Source organism: Adiantum capillus-veneris, chromosome 7, assembly GCF_014529385.1.
Source record: "Adiantum capillus-veneris isolate H3 chromosome 7, ASM1452938v2, whole genome shotgun sequence".
In the NCBI taxonomy this organism is placed as follows: Eukaryota; Viridiplantae; Streptophyta; class Polypodiopsida; order Polypodiales; family Pteridaceae; genus Adiantum; species Adiantum capillus-veneris.
In genome coordinates, this window is record NC_140937.1 from 163,908,115 (window position 1) to 163,934,249 (window position 26,135).

At 44.8% G+C, this 26,135-nt stretch overlaps 1 protein-coding gene across 1 annotated transcript in view; it reads left to right on the plus strand.

Moving 5' to 3' along the window:
- The first annotated feature begins 3,073 nt into the window (after window positions 1–3,073).
- The window catches only part of LOC147454980 (E3 ubiquitin-protein ligase SPL2-like), a 106,567-nt gene continuing 83,505 nt past the window's right edge, over window positions 3,074–26,135 (plus strand). The window contains exon 1 of the mRNA XM_086516828.1: window positions 3,074–3,476. Within this exon, the coding sequence (XP_086372954.1) occupies window positions 3,135–3,476 (342 nt within the window). The 5' untranslated portion in view covers window positions 3,074–3,134. The remainder of the gene's footprint in view (window positions 3,477–26,135) is intronic.

The following is a 26,135-nucleotide window of genomic DNA, read 5'->3' on the forward strand; positions in this document are numbered from 1 at the left end:
CTAGACCACCATTGCGTGGCGGACTTTTGAAAGTGCATAGCTACATGGCGTAGCTTAGAGGACTCCGTGAAGCCCTCATCTCCAAACGCCGCATCAAACTGTTGGATAAAGGCCAAGACTTTGTCCGGAGCACCAAAGGTGCCATCATAGGTAAGGAAAGAGATGCTCTTCCCTCCCTCTTTGAACTTCTTCAGCTTGGACGACCTCTTCCATGCGGCATAGGATTTCCTATTGCCTCTTCTTTTTGATGGTTCAAAGGTTGCACCATCACTTTCTTCAGAAGGTGAAGAATTTGAAGAAAGTGGAGAAGAGGGTGGCCTCTTTCTCGTCTTTTTCTTGTCTTGATCTTCGTCGTCTTCACCATCATTTTCATAAGAGGAAGAGGATGAAGAAGATGGAGAAGAGGGTGTCCTCTTTCTTGCCTTTTTCTTCTCTTGCTTTTTATCATCCCTCTTTGAATTATGGTGTGGAGAAGGGTGCGATGGTCTTCTCCGCTTTGGTGGTGATGGAGAGCGTTAGCCCGCCGTCTTCGTGGAGCCATCTCCGCCGAGGTGGCGGGAGACTCACTTCTTTCTCGTTCCTTCGATGGAGGCTCTTGAGTTCTCCTTTGGGAAGGAGATGCATCATCAAGAAGTAAATTCTTGAGCCCTTCGTATAGATTCTCTTCTTCTTCCCGAATCGAAGAGAGACCTCTTTTGGGAGTCTCACAAGGAGGCTTCCTAGGTGTTCTCTCCTCATGGTAGTGAGCTTGGAGAATCCCATGAGCACGGAGCTGCCGTTGCACTTCACTTTGGAGAGATGGATTGCCCATGGCTTGTTGAAGCCTAGAAACAAGATAGCTAACAAGCATCGGAGCATCATTAGTAGCTTGCTCATTAGCAAAATCAAAGTTATCAACATTAATTTCACTCTCTTTACTATTGTCAACCATTCTAACAACTTTTAGGTGTAAACTTTTTAGGTGTACTTTGGCACTTCATGCCCTAGTTGCTACTCCTCTTTACCCCTTTAGAAAAAGCACTCAAGCTACTGTACCCGTGGCTCTAATACCATTAATTGCAAGGAATAGAAGAGAGGGTCGTCCAACACCAAAACAACACCGACTCCTGTCAAGCTTCTAATAGCTCAATAGTGGTTAAGCCGTAGGCAAGCCCCGTAGGACTCCACTATTAAGACCATAGCTCTCGACGGTGATGCCCCGTTAACTGCACGAAGGCAGGCGCATTGCAAGGCTGAAAAATCCCTATTCTACTTACTCACACACAATTAATAATACCAACCATTTATAGCTAGCTCGAGGACCTCCCTTCTTGAGCAAGAAAAGAGAAACCTTGTGCTCTGATACCAATGTAACATTTAATGGCCTAAAAACTTGTGTGTAGCGAAAATTAGCATGAACATAGTGGGCATTTCATTAGAATAGAGTCCTACTGAGAATTACAAGAGTTCTTGGGTGGAGAGAGCAACCAAAAGCATAACACCTAGTTAGATAGCATGAACAATACTTTCAAAAGAGAGAGAAATTAAGCTATTGACAACAGTTGAGGATCGGATTTTCATGGAGCCGGTCCCCCCTCCAAAAGGCTTTGTATTATGATTTCTCCCATCAAGAGAGACATTGTACAATACAATTCTTTGTGTTCCTTCAAGACTAGCTAGTGCAATGAAGATGAAAGCTTCATGCACTAAGCAAAACAATTATCAAACACAACATCAATTATCCCCGGTCTCATACCCAAGACCTCACAAACCTTCGAAGATGGTGAGAGCTAGCAGGGTATGAGAGTAGATTGAGAGGAAGAAGGAATAGTCTTATGAGAAAGATGTACATCTCCTCACATAATCACTCATATTAGCATAGCTTAGCTTAGTAATTAGCATGGTAGAGGAGACGAGCATGCATTGAAGCTTGGCTCTTGGTTGGATTTGCATCACAAAGCCAAGAGTTGTTGGTGTAGGCCTCCCTTCTCACAAGCTTGGAGTAGGTGATAAGCTTTCCATTAAAGCTTGAGAAGGAGAGAGAGTCTTCTTTACTTCACACATGAGATTGTGTGAGTGTGTGTGTGTGTGATAATGCCTTCCAAAAATCAGCCCCCTCTCTCTCTTGGTCGACCTCTCTTGCTATTTGCTCATGCTCTACCCTGATTGGACCTCCCCAGGCCTAGCCAATGGTAACCTTTCCCCTTTTGTGAGAGCTTTTGGTAATTTAATAATTCAACTAAACTCTCATTGGACCCCTTTGCCTCCTGGCCAATAGGAATCAGGCAAGCCATTGGGCTGCTGAATGCTCATTGGACCCCTTGGGAGACTGTCTAATAGTGTTCTAGAGGACTTAATTCTCATTGGTTCTTTTATTAAGTGTTTTTAAATTAATTAAACTAGATTTACTCTAGCCTAATTCTCATTGGTCCACCTCCAAGGCCATCCAATAGGAATTGGGTACACCTTGTGGGCATCTGGGCTAGGGAGTTGACATGTGTCCCTCATTCCCTTTGTGTAAAGGGAGCTTGTGTGTGTGTGTGTGTGTGACTTTCTTTCTCATCCCCTACAAGCAAGGCTCGCCCCCTCCTAAGTAGGGATTTGTAAAAACTTTTTTGACACACACAAAGCATCCATTTCCCCCAGGGTTGACCTTTGGACACAACCTTTGAATTTTGGAACCTTAGCATTTTGGAAGTCTTAATGGGCTGAACCTTAGGGTCTTTTTAGCCCATTGTTGCACATGGCTCTTTTGCAGATGGCCTCCCCTTTGGATCCCTATTTTCCCTCTTTAGGATCCCTACTGTGGCCGGTCTGCTAGCCTAACCAGTATTCTAGCTTTTTCTCCCCTGGCACTTCCCCATATTAAATGATTAGTTTAACATGAGAAAATCATTTAGGAGAATTAGATATTGATTATTATGACATTTTAGGTGTATTTTGTGGTCGGATTGGGAATTTTAAACAAACGAGGGGCATTTTGGGAATTTCAGCAAATTAGAGGGGTATTTTGGTAATTTTCCCTAAAATGAACCTTGGTCCGGGTCTCTACCATGCACTTTCTTGCCGTCCAATAGAATCCTGGCAATTAGGCGTCTCTCAGGCAGACGCGCTGTGAAAGAGCATCCACATTTGCGACTTTTGGCAGAGGGGGAATGGAATCGAATGAGGAAGAGTTGTGCGCGGCCCTGACGAGAGTGGCGCTAGCGGGCGATGGTGTGGTGCTGGGGTTAGGCATGGCAGTGCTAGCCATTCGGACGTGGCTGCGCTTCTATTTGCATTCGCGGGCACTTTATCAGCTGGAGGATACACGCGTGTCTCGCATCGCCGATCTTCGGGATTTGATATCCAAGCAGGAAAGCAAGCCTTTGGTGATTGTGAGGGGGAAGGTCAACAGCAAATTGCTCATAGACTCTCAGTGGCGCAGGAAGGGCGACGATTTACTCACTACCCATAATGGAGCCAACAAAGCTGTGATCGTTCAGAGAACTCAAACGGTTAGCTTCTCACCTGGAAAAACGGCTGCTATTCCAAGCACGTCACCTATTTCAAATATGACGCCTTTAGTTTTCGTACTCGTGATGCTGGATTAGGTCTTTTTTCAGCTGTCTTATGGTTTAAATTCAAGAAAACGTGTTTCAAGCGAGCCACTTTGTTTGCTGTAGTGGTTTCTGGCAACTAATTTATCATGGGGTTGTTGTCAGTTTAGATTTTCTATGCTCTTTGTTATACATAAAGCGTTCATGCATTACACACACACATACACATTTTAAGGGGTGATAATGTAAAAAGCTTATACTCCCCCTCACTCAAAGGACTCATTGTGATAGAATGAGTCCTTTGACTCCTTGTCTACATTAAGGAATTTTCCCAGGCATGACACCTACCCCACTCTCCAGCAGCGAATCCGATTCAGGGTGCTTCACATGCTTCAAAGCTCACACCCCAAGTCACTACACCCTGCCCTACCCTGAGTAAAGGGTAGACAGCCAGACAGAGTGCTGGATTGCATGCTTGGTTAGGATCTTCACAAAAGTAAACTCATATTTCGGGAGTAATTGCAGGAGTTCAGTCCGTGTAGATGTTTCGCTTGAATTCATTCTCGCAATATTTGAGGCCACTTGGTAAGTGCTTGAGCATCTTTGGATACTCCCTTAGTGGTCAGCAACCGTGCCTGTAAACACTCCTCTTTGTTTCACTATATTCGTGTCCGTGTCTGTTCTGAAGGTGAAGGGTTTGCAATCGTGCCTATAAACGGTCCTCTGTATTCACTATCTTCGTATGTGTGTTTGCAACTGTGCCTATAAAACACTCCAATATGCTTCACTATCGTTTAACCAACCCTCCATGTGTAGATTGTCTATGGATATACTTATTGGATGCTTGATATGGCCAAGGTCCATCATTTCAGAACTTCACAAGCGGGCTACTTTCACTCAAAAAGCTATGTCTCATTTGATCTTGGACCTGGTAGTAATTATCTTGGTGAAAAGAAGGGGGGCGCCCAAATGTTGTCAGAATAGGCAGCAGAAAATGCAATGAAGACACGAACTGGACTCTGATCCGGTGGATGCCTCGACTCTTCAAAAAGATCCTCTGACACTAGAGAATGCTACATACATACACAAGGCAACTGTGGAGAAGAGAGATCACTGAGGTAGAGAGAGAGAGAGAGAGAGAGAGAGAGAGAGAGAGAGAGAGAGAGAGAGAGAGAGAGAGAGAGAGAGAGAGAGAGAGATTCTCCATGCCGATAACAAACTGCATTTACAAGTGACCAAAGGTGGTTTGACATAGATTTGACATGCCCTAGATGGATAGAGTCTAGACCCATGGTACACACAAGTGCTATTGCTACTGCCATTTGCTCTTGCAGAAGAGGCCATTGACTCGGCCTCCATACGATAGCAAGAGAACGGATCTGGAGGGAGAGACATGACTCAAGGCCAACACAGAAGAAGGCTGCCTTGTAGATGCCAATGGATCTCTTTTTCCATAGCGTGCATCTCGGATGAGAAACTCTGCCACTAAATTATCACAAAGCCTTTGAAAGGCTAGAGAACTGGACCCAAGATGAATCACCAAAGATCGCTCCTTTGTTGAGCAGAAATGGTAGGTCGGATCTGGAAAATGCCAGAAAGGGTGAGCAAAAATGCTAGGAGGAGACCTCCAAACTATATTGTTCAAGAGCGATACCCCACTGCTCAAGGTGCTCAATCCACTTTTCAAGCCCTACGACATGTATAAAATAGGCTAAAATAAGGAAATGTAGAGAAATAGATAGTAGGCCGATCAAGGGCTGAGGGAAAAATAGGCCAAGGCTGGGGTCTAATATCCCATGCGTGCAGGAGCCTATATGACGAAAGAGCCAAAAACCCAAAACTACACATTGTTGGAAAATCTCGACATGAGAAAGTTACTTCACTTTGGCCGTGCATAGCCACAAAACAATCCTCACTGTCCCTGGGAGATACCAAGACCTACTGGACGAATTCAGAGAGATGTCATAACTCTTAACACCCCCTCTTAGCTTTTGGAAAGGAAAACGGCCTAGGGAGCTAGAGTGAGCAATTTGCAACTGGAAGGTGAGGGTTTCATGGACGAGGACCCCAAAAGAGGTCGGGAGTGGGAGTAATGGCTTAAACTGTGGGTATTTGGATCATTTCCCAACTCGCAAGTACTCCACCCTCTAAGAAGGAGTCGGGTTTTTGCACCTTTAGTCACATACCACATGCCAAAATCTCCGAGCAGCCACTTCCAAAAAAATGTGGACAACTGAAACTGAGGCTACTGAGAAATCAACTATCCGAAGATGAAGAACTAAAGAACTGTGCCAACCACCATATGTCGTGAATAAATTGCAAAATATATTTGAAGAAACTTCATGTATATTTTGCAATTCATCGGAATTGAGAGTGAAAACTACTATTGATCTTTCTCTATCTAGAACTCTTTTCGAGAGATCATCACCCCACTCTCATAGTGAATGGGGAATAGGGAGACTTAGCTAATACGGCAAGATAAAGAGATCATGCTCCCAAGCACTGCAAAAGAATAACAAGGTAGTAAGAAAGCCGCCAAGTAGGCTGTTAATCCTGTCCGCTGTACGTGGAACCAAAATATCTGAAAGAAAGCAGTCCATGAAACGACTCCCAAGCTGACTTCTCATCCCCCTCTAAAGGGAGAACATGCAGACCTTGGATAACTGCCACGACTCTCCAACAATCTCTACTTGTGCAATTGGATCACCCAAGATAGGTAATTCGATAAGATATACCCGTGGAATGTGGAATCAAAATCAATCCTTAAAGACCATCTCCCTATCGTGAAGTGTCACAAGACGGGCACCACGTGCCAATAGAGAAGAATAGACTGAACAGACTTTTAGCACTCCAATAACAACTGAACTGAAAGAGAGAGAGAGCTTGCAACAGACCATGGAGGACTATAACCAAAGGTTTCTTGACGTCTAGACTCTACCTTCCTATGTCCTTCTTTTAGTTCATTCTCTTGGAGGACCAGTGCGAGCACTACACCATTGGATTACCATCACCATTGCAGGAATATTCTTTGTCCAAGCAAGTTTCAACCATGCAAGAGCTTATGGACCATGCCGCGGTCGGCTACAAAATGATAAAAGGAACGTTGAAGTTTACCACGGAAGCAACTCCGGCCACTAACCAGAGCTCTCGGCAACAACGAACAAATTCTCGGAATCCTATGAAAACCAGCCTCAACGGCCTCGTCTAACACACCGTCAACGAGACGCCTTGTTACAAGAAGGCCGATGTTGCGAATGTTTCCAAACAGGGCATACGTTCAATGCATGTCCTGAGCAAGCCTCCACGTCCTCAGTGCAACCTTTTGCTCCCACGTCAGACAGATCCCCGGGGCCACCTCCGGCCAAGAGGGCTAGACCTATTATTGGACTAGTACCCGGTATTTATGGTAGGCACCTTGAGAGTTTTAATGAATTATGAAGAGCTTATGGAAAATTCAACGGCTTGAAAGCCGTTATTTTCTTTGACCCCGGAGCTATGGAGAACTTCATCCATCCAAAATTCTTGAAGCAGATGCACTTTGATTATGATGCAGAGGGTGGAGAAATTGAAGCTGAGCTAGCCGCGCGCCAAACTATGAAAGTGGTACCACTCATTGGTGCTCTTCCAGTGACTATACAAGATTATCATGGGAAAGCCGATTTCCACATTATGAAGTTGGGCAATTGCGACGTTCTCTTGGGCATGCCTTGGCATGACAAGAATGATGCGACTCTCCAGGTTCGGAACCGAACCATAACCATGATGCAGAAGGGCAAGCCAGTTGTCCTCAAAATTCGGTTGTCCGAACAAAGCAATGAATGACCTCTCTAGTTGTTTCTAGTTAGATACTTTTGAAGATTGTTTGAGAAAGTATTGTTTGAAATGGATGCTATCTGTTTTATACCTGTCTTGGTGCCGAATGAATTGTTACTCTGGATTTAATACTGGTTTCATTAATTGCTGATTTTACTCCCAGGTGGAGAAGTGAGAAATACTGTTTTGGTATTGTTTGAACCTCAGAACCATGCAGGCCGATGTCTGCGGAGTGTTCCGTTGTATACTAGAAAACCCCCGAACGACGCAGGCCGATGGCTGGGGAGCGTTTGGTTGTATGCTTGAACCTCCAAGTGACGCATACTGCAGTATGGGGAGCTGGAGCGTTTGGTTGTACAGTCCTCTGAGCTTGTGGCTTAGACCTTTTTAGGTTATTTACGGGGGGAGTGACGAGGTAGTGCTTGAGTAGCTTCATACCACAGATCGTTTGTCCCGAGGGAGTGCTCAGCGGTGCTATTTGTTGTGTCTTTTAACATGCATATGTGAGCATTTGTGTTGCATTGTGATGTGCCAACTACTGAATATTCCTAACTGGATAAGATTGCATGGATATGTAATTTTAGTGCATCAATTCGTGGAAGATCAGTGCGGTCTGGGTGTGATGGCTTATTTTATTACGCCAGCATATCAAGAGTTCCGATCTAGACGAAAGCAGAAGCCAAATCTTGATCAAAAGAGCCGATAGGAGAATCCAACTCCTTAACAAAAAAAAAAGCAAACTGATTGTCCCCCGGAATGACCCTCGGAAATTTTTAACTTGAGTTGTTTTGCAGATATGCTGTAATCGCGGACGATTACTCTCTTTCAAGAAGGGGGGATGTCACAAACTGCTGACGTGTCAAGTCAGTGAAGAGCAAAGCCAACCTTCAGATCACTGCCGAGGGGGCCTAAACCCTAAGAAGAACAAGCAACAACAGAAAAAGAAGACCTACCAACTCATGGGACCTCCTCCGATGGGGCCCTACTCTGAACTTCGAATATAGAAGACATGTAACTACGTGCAAAAACTGTCTTGAAAGCTTGCCAGGTCCTTGGAGCATGCGGTTGTGTCGCGATTGAGCTCCACCATTGCATAGCATTATCTTTAAGAAATCCCGCTACTCGAGAAATCTTGGATTCTTCTGTATAGTTTCTCAAAGCATAGATGTTGTCGAATTGTTGTAGGAACTGCAATGCTTTCTTTCGATCTTTCACCCCGGAAAAAGTGAAAAATTTGACTGTCATGCCGCCATCCTTGAAATCTTTGGGCTGGTTAGGCGCGTATCCTACGTACGGATAATAAGGGTATCCATATGGGCTCCAACCATTGTAGCCTGGTGGCAGTGGGTGGGGGCAACAGCGGTGGCAAAGGCGGTTGCACTGGATCAGGGTCAGATGGCTGTATTATATTCCTGAAGACTCCCCCGATCGGCAGTAACGACTAGGAAGGTTGCCGGTTGGAAGCCCTCGTACTTTATGGTGCCGGAAGAGGAGGTACCACCTGTGGCATCAGAGGGGGTAACATGTAATTCAAAAATCGTTGAAAGCTTTGCAGCATCGGAAGGTTCTGCTGAGGATGCAACGAAAGAATGTCGTGAAGCTCGTCGAGAAGAAACTGTAAATATTCTACTGAATCCATGAATGCCATGTCTTGGGTTCTTGCCTTGTAAGACAGAGCGATGAAGACGGGAGCGCGCCGATGCGCGATGAAGTAAGGGTGGGAGTAGCTAATAAGTCCGGGGTCGGGACCCGAAGATACTTCAAATAAAATTCCAATAGTCTCTGGTTTGGTTTGCTCTGTCTGCTCTTTTGTAGGACCGGTATGCTTTCAGAAAAGTACACGCTTGATGCTGTGATACCACTGTCACAAGACGGCACACGTGCCAATAGAAAAGAACAGACTGAACAGACTTTTAGCACTTCAATAACAACTGAACTGAAAGAGAGAGAGCACATGCGACACGGAGTGGCGGAATTCCACCCCAAAGAGTATTGGCCCCAAACCTTGGCGCCCCTTTCAATATTATTTTATATTACTTGAACTCAGTACAATGCCGGTACTCGCGCTCTGCACCTTCTTACCGAAGTCTGTCGGAGAATGAGTCCTCTGCATACCTTTAAAGGCCCTTGGCCTATGAAAAGCAGTTTACTTGAAAAGCCTTCAAACTTAAAAGCAATTGGCTTTAAAAGCAATGCCCAAAAGCTGCCAATGTAAATTACGGAAATCCGTACAACTGCCACGTCAGCAGTCAATGCAAAACGCGGAAATCCGTGCAGTCTGCCACGTCATCAGTCAACGAAAAATCCGAAGTGTCCGTACGGCTACCACATCATCAGCTGCTGCGCAAGCCTTTGTGTGTGTGTGTTTGTGTGTGTGTGTGGGTCTTGCTTTATTTTATTGCCTTTACGTCACTTGGGCCCCATCGGACGGGGTCCCATAAGTTGGTAGGACTTCTTCTTCTGTTGTTGCTTGTTCTTCTTAGGGTTTAGGCCCCTCGACCGTGATTTGAAGGTTGGTTTTTCTCTTCATTGACTTGACATGTCAACAGTTTGTGACAGAAGAATGCTCAAGCTAACTGTAATTGGTTCCTAGTCCAAGAAGGACCACTATCCACTTGTACAAAAGCTCCATGCAAGCCCATGGATAAGAGAAGAAGGTGTGCCCTAAAGGATATAGTCTCTAGGGATCAATTTGGAAGACAAAGTATTGGAACTCTTGCTCGGATGCACTGGGGAGAGCAATCGTGTAATAGACTTGGACACTCCAAGCCAAAGATCTACAGCAACACACGTGAGAAAATTGCACTTACAAATCCCGACCGAGGGGCCTAAACCCTAGAAGCAGCAGAAGAAGGTTTATCAACTTGCAAAGTCTTGCCGAGTGGCTTATTTTTAAAGAAGAGTTCCCACCAACTTATGGGACCCTGTTCGATGGGGCCCAAGTGACCTAAAGACATAAATAAAGGAAGGCCCCATCACACACAAAAGACATTGCGTAGCAAACTGATGACGTGGCAACAGTTGTACGGACGCTCCGTAAATTGCACTGACAGGATTATCGGAATTCCGCTTCTGTGCTGCTTGCATGCGTGGCACCTATACGGATTTTCGTATTTCTCGATGGCTGATTTCAGTGCCAGCTTTTGGGGTTTGTAGCTTTTCATGTAATTGCTTTTGAGAGGCCAAGGGCCTTTAATTATCACTTAAGGGCCTCATCTCTGGCATTCTCGCATAAGCGAGAGCAGAGCAAGAGCCTCAGGCTGTTGTATTGAGTTCAAGCAATATAAAGAAATACCGAATGGGGTGCCAGGGTTTGGGGCCAGTGCTCTCTCATGTGTCGTGCATCTCTTTCAGTTCAATTGTTATTTGAAGTGTTGAAAGTTGTTCGGTCTGTTCTTTTCTTTTGACACGTGGTGCCCGTCCCATTACAGTGGTATCAGAGCTTCAGGCGTGAGCTTTTCTAAAAGCATACTGGTCCTACCAAAGAGCAAACATAGCAAGTTGGTGCTGCCAAAGTTTACACGAAATTTTATTAAAGAATCTTCGTGTCTTGACCCCAGACGTATTAGCAACTCCCACCCTTAGTCCATCGCGCATCGGGCGTGCTCTCGTCTCATCGCTCTTTCTTACAGGGCATAAACCATAAAGGACCCAAGGCCACATGGTGTTCATGGATTCGGCAGAGTACCTGCATTTTCTCCTCGACGAGCTTCTCGACATTCTTTCGCAGCACCCTCAACAGAATCTTCCAATGTTGCAGAGTTTTGAATAGTCTGTGAATTACATCTCACCCCCTTTGATGCCCCAGGTGGTACCTCCTCCTCTGGCACCAGAAAGTACGAGAGCTTCCAATCTGCAACCTTCCCAACCGTCTATTCAGATCAAGAGAGTCTTCAGGAGTATGGTGCAGCTATCTGACCCTGATCCTTTGCAACTGCCTTTGCCACCGCTGTTGCCCCCACCTCCCCACCACCACAGCCACCAGGCTACAATGGTTGGAGCTTGTATGGATACCCTTATTATCCATACTCGAAATACACGGCTAACCAACTGAAAGATTTCAAGGATGGCGGCATGATAGTCAATTTTTTCACCTTTTTCGGGGTGAAAGATCGAAAGCATTGCAATTCCTACAACAATTCGACAACATGCGAACTATACAAAAGAATCCAAGATTTCTTGAGCAACAGGATTTCGTAAAGATAATCAATGCAATGTGCGTGAGATCTCGCTCCAACAGAATGAAAACACGGAAGACAGTGAATAACAGAGCAACAACACCATGACTCAACAATGGAACCTGAACAACATGAACATCGACTAACTCAAAGAGACCAGTACTGACTCTAGCATGGCAACACACTCAGCTCTAGCCCAGAACTCACGGGTACAATGGGGGTGTCGAGGCTCAACTGTGCAGGGATGGTGCAGAAGCGCATGTACATGAACTCAAGATGCTAGACTCTAGATGAATGACCATACCAAGTAGGTGATGATCCTAATAAATCCAAACAACTATGGATATATACAACCATAAGAGCCACCAACGGCTCACAAATATCCAATCCAGCTAAGTCTATCTCCAAACTCTAGTCGTGGTGATCTGGCCCTGCGTCGGCACCCGGATGCGTCCCACTTGTCACTGCATAGGCGAGAGTCCGTCCAGTGTGAACTCCAACCCAACTGTAACTAACTGCCTGTGTTGTGCCTGTGACACTGTAGCCCTGTTACTACAGGTTGCCCACCACAAGACCACTCTCCGTCTCGGTGAGAGGAACACTTAAACTGCAAAAACAACCTACAAGTCATTGCATATGTACAAAAAAAAAGCTGAGTAGATCTGCCGTTTCATGTCACCAGGGGAGAGTCGTTGCTAGTGCTGTACCATAAGTATCGGCCTCTGGAGGAGGAGCCATCAAATCGATGGTAGAAGTCTGCTGCTGGACTCTTTTCTGAACAAATTGGCTCCCTGGGAATGGAGAAGCCACGTGCTGCTCAGTGGATGGATGCACGTGTCTTGAAGTGTATACCTGCCGTCTACTAACACACCCATGACGGTGTGCACCAGCAAAGCCATCGCAAGGAAACCTATGTGTCGGCTGCATTTGTGGCATGGGAGCCGGCTGCTGAAACCCCTGAGGGTAGAATGGGAAGTGCTGAGGCTGAGCGTACCCTACAGGAGTCTGTGTAGAAGTACCTCGTTGTGCATGCCCAACAGGAGTGTGTACCTGTAACCCGTGCCGTGTTTATCCATATCCCATACCCACTAGAGTCTAAAATCCCATGTCGTCGTGGAGTAGCATCTCCCGAAATCCTCGCACTTGAGAGTCAATGATTTTAGACTTTCCTTGCAATGCATGATGCAAAGCAAAAATAGTTGCATCTCTATCTGCGATCGCACTCTCTGTGACACGAAGAGACCCTTCCATAGCTGCATAAGTGGTTGAGTGGTGTTGGTGAGTAGCAGCCAACCTCTCTGCTCCAAGCTCAATGGTAGCAATAGCATATCTGGACTCCTGCAGTATCTCCTCAGAGAGCTGAAAGAGCGAGGTAGAGTGCGCCTCTACTGAAGATCCCACAACGGTGATTGGCGGGGCAGGGCTAGTATGTGACAGCTGGTGGACTCGTAGCGTAGAGTGGGGGTAGCCGAGACAAGTGGAGTGGATGTATCTGAGATGGGAAGAGGGGAAGAGACAACTACTGGTGGTGTGTGGGAGCTAGTCACTGTGGTAGGAGTGAAAATGGTAGAAGTAGGGAGAGGGGCACACACTGGAGAAGCCGCAGTTGGCAAATGCATAGTGTGATCTGAAACACCCGAGCATACCATCGGCTGAGCGAAACAAGTAGCGGGAGTAGATAATGAGCGTCGGACAGGGTGCTTCATTCGTAGCTGCTGACTCTCTGATACTAGCAGTGATATTAGGGATTCTGCTGTCCTTCAACACTTTAGCCCTTTTCTTCTTTTTCTTCTCAAGTATTGGGTTGGCCGTATTGGCCATAAATTTATTTTTTCTTTTGAGTGCCTTCCTTGCATATCAGCATCCACATCCATAGTGCTAACATGGATATTGATTACCCAAGCTTACATTGGCGCTGCAAAACACTGAAAGCTCGATTGGACAGATTGCACCTGTGCTCGAAATCTTTTGGCCCTTGTCTGTAAGGATGTATATAGAATCTGGTGAAATCTACAAAGGTATTGTGTGGATCAGATAGTAGAGGCTCTCATAGTGGGAAAACATTGTGGGCGCCTCGCAACCCTTCTTCGACTCTCTTGCATCTCTGAGTAAAAAGTAATACTTGAAGACAGCCCACAACTCTTTTTTCCGCGAATAGTCTGGGTGATCAATATGTAGTAACTCTTGACAAGCCTGAACTGTGGCATCCTTGGAAAGCTGAGTAGCGCATGGTCGTCTTCAAAGACGGAAAGGTGGTCATTCCGAGTGCATGACCAATTTGCATATGCTATGGAGTGGTGGAGCTGAATCGTGACAAAACCGCATGCTCTAGGGACGTGGAATCTTTCAAGACACTATTTGCACGCAGTTATATGACTTCTCTCTTTGAAGTCCGGATCTTGTCAGAATGGGGCAACTTGAAATTGCTTGCCACAGAGATCATTGACGACTATAACCAAAGGTTTCTCGACGTTTACCTCCCGGTGTCCTTTTTTAAGTTTATTCCCTTGGAGAACTAGTGCGAGAGATATATCATTGGACTATCATCATCGCTACAAGAAAATCGTCTATCCAAGAGCTTATGGACCAGTCGGCTACAACCTTAGGGAAGAAATATAAACCTAATTTTGGTGCAGGTTTCATGATGGAAGCCCTGTGGAATGTCGAGCTCGACCGATGTTGAGAATGCTTTTTCAATTTGATTTAGCAGTTTTTTGAATTTTGTTTGACAACTTGTTTGGTGATCCTGTTTGAAATTTGTTTTGAAATGATGGTATTTGTTTAAGCCTGTCTTGGTGCCGTAGAATTGTTTGACTTTGGTTTTAATATCGGTTTCAATGCTTGGTGATTTACTCCCGGGTGGAGTAGTGAGAAATGTTGTTTTGGTATTGTCTGAACCTCGGAACAACTCAAACGGGATGTTTGGGGAGCGTTTTGTTGTACGTTGGAAAACCTCTGACTGACGCAGAGGGGACGTCTAAGGAGCGTTTGGTTGTATGCTTGAAATCGTCTGGGGACGAGGTAGTCATTGAGTAGCTTTATACCGCAGATCGTCTGTTTCGGGGGAGTGCTTAGCGGCACTGTTCGTCATGTTTTGTGACATGCATATGTGAGCATTTGTGTTGCATTGTGATGTGCCAACCATTGAATATATTCCTAATTGGATGAGATTGCGTGGACATGTAATTTTAGTGCATCGAGACACTCGTTAGAGATCAGCGTGGTCTAGGGGTGTGGCTAATTTTACTACGCCAAAGTATCAAGAGCTTCGATTTGGAATGAGAATATACTCCTTATTGGATGAGATTCTTCTGGGAAGCCAACCACCTAGGATATCAAGAGCTCCAGTTTGGAATGAGAAAACTGATTGTCCCTCGGAATGACCCTTGGAAATTTTTGAGCTAACTCGAGCTGTTATGCAGATACGTTGTAATTGCGGGCGATTACTCTTTCAAGAAGGGGGGATGTCACAAACTGTTGACGTGTCAAGCCATTAAAGAACGGAACCAGCTTACAAATCCAGACCGAGGGCCTAAACCCTAGAAGCAACAGAAGAAGTTTTACCAACTTGCAAAGTTGCTGAGTGGCCTATTTTTAAAGAAGAGTTCCCACCAACTTATGGGACCCCGTCCGATTCGGCGGCCCGAGTGACCTAAAGAGATAAATAGAGCAGGACCCCTTCAAAAAGACATTGCGTAGCAAATTGATGACGTGGCAACAATTGTACGGACGATAGGCTAGGTTGTACAGAATTCCACGTTTTGTGTTGGCTGCAGACGTGGCACTTGTACAAATTTTTGTTCTTTTCGCTGGCTGATTTCAGTGCCATCTTTGGGCCGAATGATTTTGGGGGTTGTAGCTTTTCATGTAACTACTTTTGAGAGGCCAAGGGCCTTTAAATATCGCCGAGGGCTCTTCTCTATCATTCTTGCATTAGTGGAAGCAGAGCAAGAGCCTCGGGCTGTTGTATTGGGTCCAAGCAATATGAAGAAATACCGAAAGGGGTGCCTGGTTTGGGGTCAGTTCTCTCTCGGGTTGTAACTTTGCCACTCCCCGTCTCGTGTGTCGTGCATGTCTTTCAGTTCAATTGTTATTTGAAGTGCTTAAAGTTGTTCAATCTGTTCTTTTTTGTTGGCACATGGTGCCCGTCCCGTTACACATACTCAAGCATGGGTAAATACCGTTCCCACTTGCCCTTATTGTCTGACACATAGCATTTGAGCTTATCTAAGACAATAGAATTAGCCTCTTCTAAGTGTCCATCATTTTGTGGATGAAATGAGGATGAAAACTTGAGCATAGTGCCCATGTTTCCAAACAAGCCTCTAAAATAGACTCGTCATACAAGGAGCACGATCATTGATAATTGACCTCTCGTGTCGGTACTAAGGGCTCAAAGCTTGTTTTTTGTAATGAATGCCAATATGGAAAAAAAGTGAGAAATTGTTATTAGTCTAGTGTCTCTTGCAAATTTGATCGTCTTGATCTTGTACATGCTAATGTGTGTAGCATGCCTGTCAAGAGTATGGGTGGTGTTGCGTGTTTTGTTTCCTTTGTTGATGATTTCTCTAGAATAATATGGGTTTTTTTTGCTCAAGAATAAAAGTGACATGTTTGCCTCTTTGAAGATTTTTCATGCCGACTACCCAAACATGTAGGAAGCTGAAATGCTTTCGTACAGACAATGGGGGTGAGTTCACATCTACTGAATTTGTTAAGTTTTACCAAGTATCAAGAGGGAGCTAAGAGCCCTTTTTAGTCCTTCATCTAATGGTGTGGCCGAGAGATATAACATGGCGTTGTGTGAGAGGGTCCGATGCATATTGCTCACTGCTAATCTCCCTTAAGGATTTTGGGGAAAGGTGCTTACAACTGCAGTTCATATTTGCAATCGTTCACCCCACATAAAGTTTGCATCCCCGAAGAGGTTTGGTATGGCACACCGGCTTCATATTACCACTTGCGCATTTTCGGTTGTGAGGCATTTCTGCATGTAAGGCCCGAGTTGAAGAGCAAGCTTGATACTAAGTTCATGAAAGGAATCTTCATGGGATATATGGAGATGAAGGAGAAATGGGCTATAGAGTTTGTCTACCTCAAGTTGAAAGGGTTATATGCAGCAGAGATGTTGTTTTTGATGAGTCAAAGTTGCTTTAAAAAAATGTTGCCTTTGATGTCTACTCTAAAAAGATCAAATTTCATCCAGCCACCTATTAGTTATGAGCCAGAAGATGTTGGATAGCCATTGCATGCACCTAAAGGCGATTTGCAGCCAAGAGAACATACCAAAAATACGGCTGAGGATGATGTACAGCAGCCCATAAATGATGATGTTGTCGTCCAACCTGAACTAGAACCTATGCCAGATAATGTAGATCATTGGGTCAGGAGATCTAGCAGGGTGAGAAGACCAATTCAAAGATTTGACCCCTCTTTGCAATACATTATGTTGACTGATGAGGGAGAGCCTCTTACATATAAAGAGGCCATGTTATGTGATTCTTAGAGCAAGTGGGAGCTGGCTTTGCAGGAAGAAATCAAGGCACTGCCAATAATACTTGGGATTTGGTTAAGTTACCCAAACGTAGGAAAGCCATTCCTAACAAGTGGGTGTACAAAATCAAAACTGTCAATGGGAAACCAAAGTACAAAGCTAGGCTTGTTGCAAAGGATATGCGTAGAAGGCAGGCATTCATATTCAGGAGGTGTTTTCTCCTGTTGTGAAAATGACCACCCTTCGCGTTATTGGAGATGGATCAAATGGATGCAAAGACAACATTCTTGCATGTTGATCTTGAAGAAGAGCTGTACATGATGCAACTGGAAGGTTTTGTCATCCTTGGAAAGGAAGAGCTTGTATGTATGCTCAAAAGAAGTTTGTATGGACTGAAACAAGCTTCTAGACAATGGTACAAAAAGTTTGACACTCTTGTATTGTATGTGGATGACATGCTATTAGTCGGGAAGAACAAGAGTACTTGACACTCTAGAGATTTCAGCTTTTGCCATGAAAGATTTGGGTTCAAGTGAACATATTTTGGGCATGCGCATAAGGAGAGATAGGCAACAGAAACTCTTGGTTTTGTCTCAAGAACAGTACCGTGAAAAAGGACTTGTATAACCGGCCTGTACACAGTAAAGGGCGGAACCAAATCTACAACCTGTTAATCACACACAGAGTACTGATGGGAAAGAGAGAGACTCTCAACACTTGCGTCCAACGACTAGAATGTCACCGCGCACACGAGACCGACACCATGTAGGCCCCAAAGACTGGCGCCCCTTTTGGTATTTCTTTATACAGTTTAAGGTAGATGTAATAGACTTGGACACTCCAAGTCAAGAATCAATCACCACAACACCAAATAACCACTTCAAAACAATTCACAGATCACAATAGATTTGCACTGGACCGGCAGAGTTCCGTGCCCAGAGATATTGGCCCCAAAGACTGGCGCCCCTTTCGGTTTTCTTTATGTATTAAAATCAATGTCAGAGTACAGAGAGCGGTTAGGGTTTCACTCTCAGACTCTGCGTCCAGATGCCCTGAGAAGTGAGGTCCTCACGGCGTATATAAAGATTACAAGGGATGCCTAAAAGCAGAGCCCCAAAAGCTTAAAAATCAAAGGCAGAGATTCTCTCTCTCAAACTCTCTCTCTCTCTCTCTCTCTCTCTCTCTCTCTATTGCTTTTGTAAAATAAAGCAAATCAATCTTTCTCTCTCTCTCAACTGAATTTGCGTCGCTCATGCTGATGGTTTTTACCTCCCGAAATCCTGGAAATCCGTACACTGTTGCCACGTGGCATTAGCGCCTGCTGTTTAGGGTTTCCAGCCACTTTAGGGTTTTAGCAGTTAGGGTTAGGGTTAGGGTTTCCAAAAATTATGGTTTTTGGCAGAAATTAGGGTTTTCGCTGTCGGTAGCCACGTCATCACTTCGTGACATACCCCTCTCTTGAAAGCATTGTAATTGACCGCGATTACGCCTACAAAACCGACAGAAGCCATAAACCGTCTTAACAGACACTGGCTGTTAGTACCTACGTACTAGGAACACACATCTAGCACATGTACCAAATCGACAGTCACATCACACGACATCACAGGACATCACAGGACATCACATGACATTCAACATTCATTTGTATCTTAGACCATGATTTATCGGCGATGTAGCTAGCAATTGCATCTAGGTCCAATCGGGACCTCATCGATGTCTGATTGACTAACCCCTATTGCAACCATGTCTATTCGAGATCAATCAGACCAAAATGCTGTAGTCATTTCGTCTATCAGTTCTTGCACTTAAAAGAAGTCAAGAACAAATCAATATCATAATCAGGAATTCCATTTCATAAAGTCATCCAATAGAATACTGTCAGCTTTCAGTATCTCTGAAGCTCAAAGAGACATCAATGGCTCTAGTATCTAAATCAAGGCATCTGTTGACAAAGGAGTGGAGTGACTCCCCTCTTGTGCATCCCACTGCACTAGATCTCCGGCCAAGCTGAATTCTGGGTTCCGTTTGGAATACACTATGCTAAACCAAAAGCATCGAGGTAAAGTTTCACAATCTGAGGAGTATTTGCTAGGTCCTTCTCAACCATCAACTTCGCATCCAATGCAGAATAGTTCTTGAACTTAACCAAGAACCGCCTTCGGACTTTACCTTTAGTCTTCGTATCCTTATGTGCCAAAATCTGTTCAGGAACAAGAATCTCCTCGTTTTCTTCCACTTCAGGTTGCTCATCAGGCTCCCCATCATTAGACACACACCCTTAAAAGGTTTCAAGCGACTCACATGGAATGCATGTGAATCCTCCAAGTATCTGGCAATTTCAATGGGAAGGAGACATCATTTATCTTTTCAGTGATCCGGAAAGGTCTGTAGTATCGCATACTGAGCTTTGGAAAAAGCCTCTCCTTTCCCTTTTTCTTTCGTAGGCGTGCCTTCTCAAAACGTAAGAGCACCCAATCATCCTCCTTCAATTTCAAGTCGCGACGATGGCGATCCGCTGCCTTTTTCTGTCGTTCTTGAGACTTCTGCAAAGTCTCGCGAACCTTGGCAAAAGCCGTATCCAAATCTCGCGTATATTCATCCGCTTCAAAGATCTTATCTTTCGTGCTTAGGAAGGGTGGAACCTTCGCAGCACCTTCAACAATCTCAAATGGCGCCTTCCCTGTGGAAGAGTGTATCGTGTTATTGTAGGCAAATTCCACCAAAGGTAAGTACTTTTCCCATTGAGTCTTCTGATCCGAGATACAAGACTTAAATAAATCTAAAACCACTGAATTGGCAATCTCAAATTGCCCGTTAGTCTGCAAGGGGAACGATGACGAGAACTGCAATTGCGTGCCAATGTTCTCCCAAATTGCCTTCCAAACAAACTCATAAATCTGGGGTCTCTGTCGGAGACAATCGTCTCAGACGTGCCATGTTATCAGAAAATTATCGTGATCATTGTGTGTTCTCGGGAGATCAAAAATGAAATCCATTTCAATACTTTCCCAGGGGCGGGTGGGTATGGGTAAAGGCTGTAACAATCTCTGTGCCTTATGCCTGTCAAACTTGACCTTCTGGCATACTGAGCAACTGTGCACAAACTCTTCCACATCCTTTTTGAGTTTCGGCCAAAAGAAGTATCTCTCTACCCCCTTCATGGTGGTAGTAGCAATGCCGCGATGACCCGTAAAAGGTGGACAGTGGCATTCAGTCATAACCTTTTCTCTCAACGGTTGTGTAACGCACAACATGGTTTTTCTCATCAAGTAGCCTTTCGGAATGGAGTATCCTGCTACTGTCTCCCCATCCCGTATCCGTGTGAAAATATCTGCAAAATTTGTATCTGTGGCATACTGATCGACCATATTCTCGAAACTCCTATGTTATATCGCGGAAATAGACAGAACCAACGGCTTCCGAGACAAAGCATCAGCCACCACATTCTTCTGACCCTGCACATGGACAATCTGGAAGTGAAACTGTGACAAGATGTTCGCCCACCGCATCTGCTTTTCCGAAAGCTGCTTCTGTGACAAAAAGTAGCGCAAACTCTGATGGTCTGTAAAGACAGTAAAATCCGCTCCAAGTAGGTAATGCCGCCACTGAGTAAGAGCATGGATAACCGCTAAAAGATCTTTCTTATAAATCTGTGCTGTCATCTCCGACCTAGAGAACAATCGGCTCTCGTAAGCAATGACATGGCTTTCTTGCATCAAGACCGCACCTAGACTATGACCACAAGCATAGTCTTCTGCAAGTCCGGCAAAGTCAAAACTGGTCCCGTAGTCAATTTCTCTTTCAATGTCTGAAAGGCAGTCACCTCTGTGGATCCCCACGAGAAAAGGACTCCTTTTTGTGTCAAGATATGCAAAGGGGAAGCAACCTTTGCAAACTTTCGTATGAACCGCCTATAGTACGAACACAGTCCCAAGAAGCTTCTAACTTCATGGACATTCTTCAAATCGGGCCAATCACGTATAGTCTCTATCTTGGCTGAATGCATTTGCACTCCTGCTGCTACTGAGACAAAGTGTCCCAAAAAGTGTATCTCTGAAGCAGATGATTTCTGTCTTATGCCTCATTCTTGGAGAAAACAATGATATCATCAAAGAAAGTGTCAACAAATAGCCTTTACTCTCGAAAAATCTTGTCCATCATCCGGTTAAGTGTCGCAGGAGCATTGGTTAAGCCAAAAGGCATCACCAAAAACTCAAATAACCCAAAAGTAGTCCGAAAGGATGTTTGCTAAAGCACGAGGATCCTTGTAACCTGTCGAGTATATCACAGATTCTAGGAATCGAAAATCTGTCTTGATGGTGATTTTGTTGAGAGTTGTATAATCGATGCACATTCTCCAAGATCCGTCTTTCTTCAAATCCAACAACAGTGGAGAGTAATACGGTGAAGTACTAGGCTGGACAAGACCCTTTTCCAAGAGGTCTTTCACTTGGTTCATAATCTTTTCAATCTGAACTCGACTCACATGGTAAGGTGGCCGGTTCGGTGGCATGCTTCTAGGTATCAGATCAATGGTTTGATCTTGAGGCCCTCTAGAAAGCAATTGGCATGAGTGTGGAGAAAAATCTTGGCGTTCTTTTGTTCAGGTCAAAACATATTCAACCTTTATCCATCGTTCATTTCTCTCCCAAAAGAATGAGTAAAGAAACTGAAGTTTATCAAGTACAATCTCTGAGCCCTTCATTTGTCAAAGTCGCTTTCTCGGCCCGGTAGTCAACCACGGCGTAGTTCTGGTGGTACCAAGGGATTCCGAGTAGAACGTCCCTGAACACCCCTGTCATTGCAAACAAAGTTTGCCAATGCTCAATGTAATGGCAACATCCCATCCGGGTGCCAGTCGAACTACCTCCGCTTGTGGTGTCAGTCTGTCGGGCGTAATTTCAAATCGAGCCGCCAATTCCAAGTGAAAAGAAGTTGGCCTTGGCTCCTTCAAAAGAGCTTCCTGATCCTTCACTTTGCCCCAAAGAGCGGCAAAGTTTGTACTTTCATTCATTTGATTCGGTGCAGGTCCCACGCCATGTGGTACCAGTTCTGCTTTTCTATCTTCCTTTTCTGCCACGTTCCTCAACTGCTCTTGAACTCTCAATTTTGTTCTTTCTGTGCCTTTTTAGGGCACTTTGCGGAGATATGTCCATGTTCCCCCCATCCAAAGCACTTCCCCTCTTTGATGAAGCGAGCTCTCTCCTCAGGAGTAAGCTTGGGTCGTGCATCCTTTTTCTCTGGGTTGCTCTTTTTCTTTCTACTTTCATTCCCAGAAGTCTGTTCGGCTCGTTGTGTCATGGCCTCATCTGTGGGTAGGTCAGATTGCCAGAGTGAATGGCAAAGCCCCGCTTGGCATGACTCATCAACTCCTGAATAGAAGCTGACTTCTGCTCCAAGCAGTGATCTCGGATCTCTGTAAGTAGACCCAAGGTGAACCGCTCAATCTGTTCTTTGAACGAGATCTTCTTGAATGAAGGATCGGGTAATCTTTCACAATAAGCATTGATTGTATCTTTCTTGGTCATTCGAAGATGGTTCCAAGCAGCTCGTATATCTCGTTCATACTCTTTCGTCAACCAAGAAGAAATAAAAAGCTTCTTAAATTTCAGCCATTTAATTGGCGCAGTCTTGTTTAAAAGAAGTGTGGACCACCAAGTGCGAGCATTCCCCTTAAAGTAAGAGGCAGCTCTCCGAATCTTGGAGTGCTCTGAGTAGCATCCTCCCGCGAAAGCGATGTCAAACTGTTGTATAAAAAACAAAGCCTTCAAAGCATCTGAGTATCCTGAAAAAGTATCAAATTTGATCGAGTGGCCGCCTTCCTTAAACTCTCGGACTTGCTTACTTTTATCTTCGAGAAAGTCATACTGGTTGGCTTTGTAAAAATTCTTCTTGTTTGCATAAAAGTTTCCGTCATCGGAATCTGAGCCGTCTGTAGACGAGTCCTCAGTAGAACTGTCAGTCTCTGGGCGAGATTTAGCCTTCTTTGCCTTTTTCTTGCCCTTTCCGAAGCTTTGTTTCTTGCTTCGCTTTTTACCTTTTCTGTCTTCTTCGCTCGAATCTGAAGAGCTAGAAGAACTGTCAGAAGAAGAAGAAGAAGAAGAAGAAGAAGAAGAAGAACTGGGTACTCCTTCAAATCGAAAACTCTTCTTCTGTTTCTTTGCCTTGTCAAATGGCGACCGACGACCCAAATAACCCGGGAAGTCGGTGCCTTTCTTCTGCTTTTTGCCGTGCTTTTTGGCTTTCTTTTGCGCGTCAAAAAGCTGAGCAATCCGTGCATCAACTACCTCTTGTAATTCCTTCTCTGAATACTGTTTGTGATCAGAAGGTTTCTTGAGAGTGGGTTTCAGGGGTAGTGTAGTGGTTTTCTGCCACTGCGCATGCACTTCCTGAAAAGAAGTCTCGCTCATATATTTTGCCAATTTCGGATCCTTCACAAAACTGACCATCATCTTTGTTGCATCGCCAATCAATTGACTACGCTTCATCTCTCTTTGCTCCGCATGAGTAGGCCAAGGCGGGCCATACTCTTTGCCGGAATCTTCGTTGTGATCCCTGCCCGCATCTCTAGATGCAGAGGGAGTCGACTGATCCTTGCATGAAGCCATAGGTGCTGTGGAAAAAATATTGGGGATCGGATTTCCCGTAGAAGATAAATTGGCCGTGCTCTGATACCATTGTAACAGACTTGGACACTCCAAGTCAAGAATCAATCACCACAACACCAAATAACCACTTCAAAACAATTCACAGATCACAATAGATTTGCATTGGACCGGCGGAGTTCTGTGCCCAGAGAATTGGCCCCAAAGACTGGCGCCCCTTTCGGTTTTCTTTATGTATTAAAATCAATGTCAGAGTACAGAGAGCGGTTAGGGTTTCACTCTCAGACTCTGCGTCTAGATGCCCTGAGAAGTGAGGCCCTCACCGCGTATATAAAGATTACAAGGGATGCCCAAAAGCAGAGCCCCAAAAGCTTAAAAATCAAAAGCAGAGATTCTCTCTCTCAAACTCTCTCTCTCTCTCTCTCTCTCTCTCTCTCTCTCTCTCTCTCTCTCTCTGTTGCTTTTGTAAAATAAAGCAAATCAATCTTTCTCTCTCTCTCAGCTGAATTTGCGTCGCTCATGTTGATGCTTTTTACCTCCCGAAATCCTGGAAATCTGTACATGCTGCCACGTGGCATTAGCGCCTGCTTTTTAGGGTTTCCAGCCACTTTAGGGTTTCAGCCAGCAGTTAGGGTAAGGTTTCCAGAAATTAGGGTTTCTGAAAATTAGGGTTTTTGGCAGAAATTAGGGTTTGCAAGATTTTTTAGGGTTACTGGTGGAAATTAGGGTTTCTGTTGTCGGTAGCCACGTCATCACTTTGTGACAGTAGACGATCCGACCACTTAGTACAAGCTTTCACAAAGCTGTCTAAACCTGGCGAGGGCTGAAAACGCAGGTTTCCGACCTAATTTCAACAACATAACAGCGCAAAAACCCCTGTAGGTCAAAAGTGCTTGTCTAGGGCGGATTCCCTCGCTATCTGGAAGCTCCTGGTGAGCTGTCACAGAAATTCAGTATGCTGTAATTCTCTGTTTTTCACTACTGGGTGCCCAAAAGCCTGTACACGCATCCCAAGGCTCTCACGAGGCTCCCCTGGTGTTCCCTTGCAGTTTAGGTGCGAAACCCTAAACCTGTAGAAAAACACAGCAGGCTGTATTTCCCTATTTCTGATCGTTTTTAGCGGAGCAAACATGCCTACGCGTGTCCCAAGGGCTTCTGCACGCAGTGGGACAGTTTCCCTGTGAATTGGACTAGTTTTCACGCGAGAAAACTCTCCAAACTCTCAATCTTTCACGATGAAACTGTGCGTACCTGTGGGGGATTAGCAATTAGCTAATCCGGTTCCTGGTCAGAAGGCTCTTGCCTTGGCAAACGCGCATAAACCCCCAGAACTGTACATATTCATCTGAGTAGCCCAACTAGTGGGGCATTACCATATGTGCCAAAGAGGAGAGAGATGCACGAGAGCAAGTCATCGCGCTACATGAGACAAAGGAGAAGGCAAGCTTATTATTAAAGCTGTAGACCTGCACCCACTACTCACACACACACACACACACACTATAATTGCACTTAGTAGCAAAAATAAGCCTTCTCTCTCAAATTGGGCATCCCGTGTTGATGCTGGAGGTGGCAAAGTCACCTGGAGCCGCCATGTGTCTAGTTTGCCCCTATTGAGTTGATTCTCTAGAGTCTAGTTCCCACTGACATATAAAGTTATAAATGACTTGCCGAGTGGCTCAAATTCCATCTTGCGCACACAAGCTTCCATGCTCATCAGAATTCGGTGCTAATTGGCCTGACCAGTCCCAGACGGACCGACCTAGACTCCGATGTCTTCCATCCATTTAGCATCCAATGATGGATAGTTCTTGAAAGTTGAACTTCACCAAGTAGCGTCTTGCAATCTTTCCTCTAACCTTCTTGTCCTTATGTGCTAGTATTTGTTCAGGAACAAGAATCTCATCCAATTCTTCTACTTCGGGCTGTTCCTCATCAGGCATATTCTCTGGCACATCACCAACAAAGGGTCTTAGAAGGCTGACATGAAAAGCATTATGTATTTGCCAGCCTTCTGGTAGCTTCAACCTGTAAGCTACTTAGCTACATCGTTGATTTTTTCTGAAATTTGAAAAGGACCGTAAAGGGTCTTAGAAGGCTGACATGAAAAGCATTATGTATTTGCCAGCCTTCTGGTAGCTTCAACCTGTAAGCTACTTAGCTACATCGTTGATTTTTTCTGAAATTTGAAAAGGACCGTATATCGCATACTGAGCTTAGGAAACAAACGTTCCTTGCCTTTCCTTTCCCTTAACTTGGCCTTTTGAAAGCGCAAAAGCACCCAATTACCAACTGAAAATACAAGTTCACGACGGTGACGATCAACAACTTTCTTTTGCTTAGCCTTAGTTCTCTCAAGAGCAATCTTTATCTTCCTGTATGTTTCATCCATATCTTGTACATACTTGTCTGCCTCAAATATCTTGTCCTTAGTCTGCAAAATGGGCGAGACTTTCTTCCTGTATGTTTCATCCATATCTTGTACATACTTGTCTGCCTCAAATATCTTGTCCTTAGTCTGCAA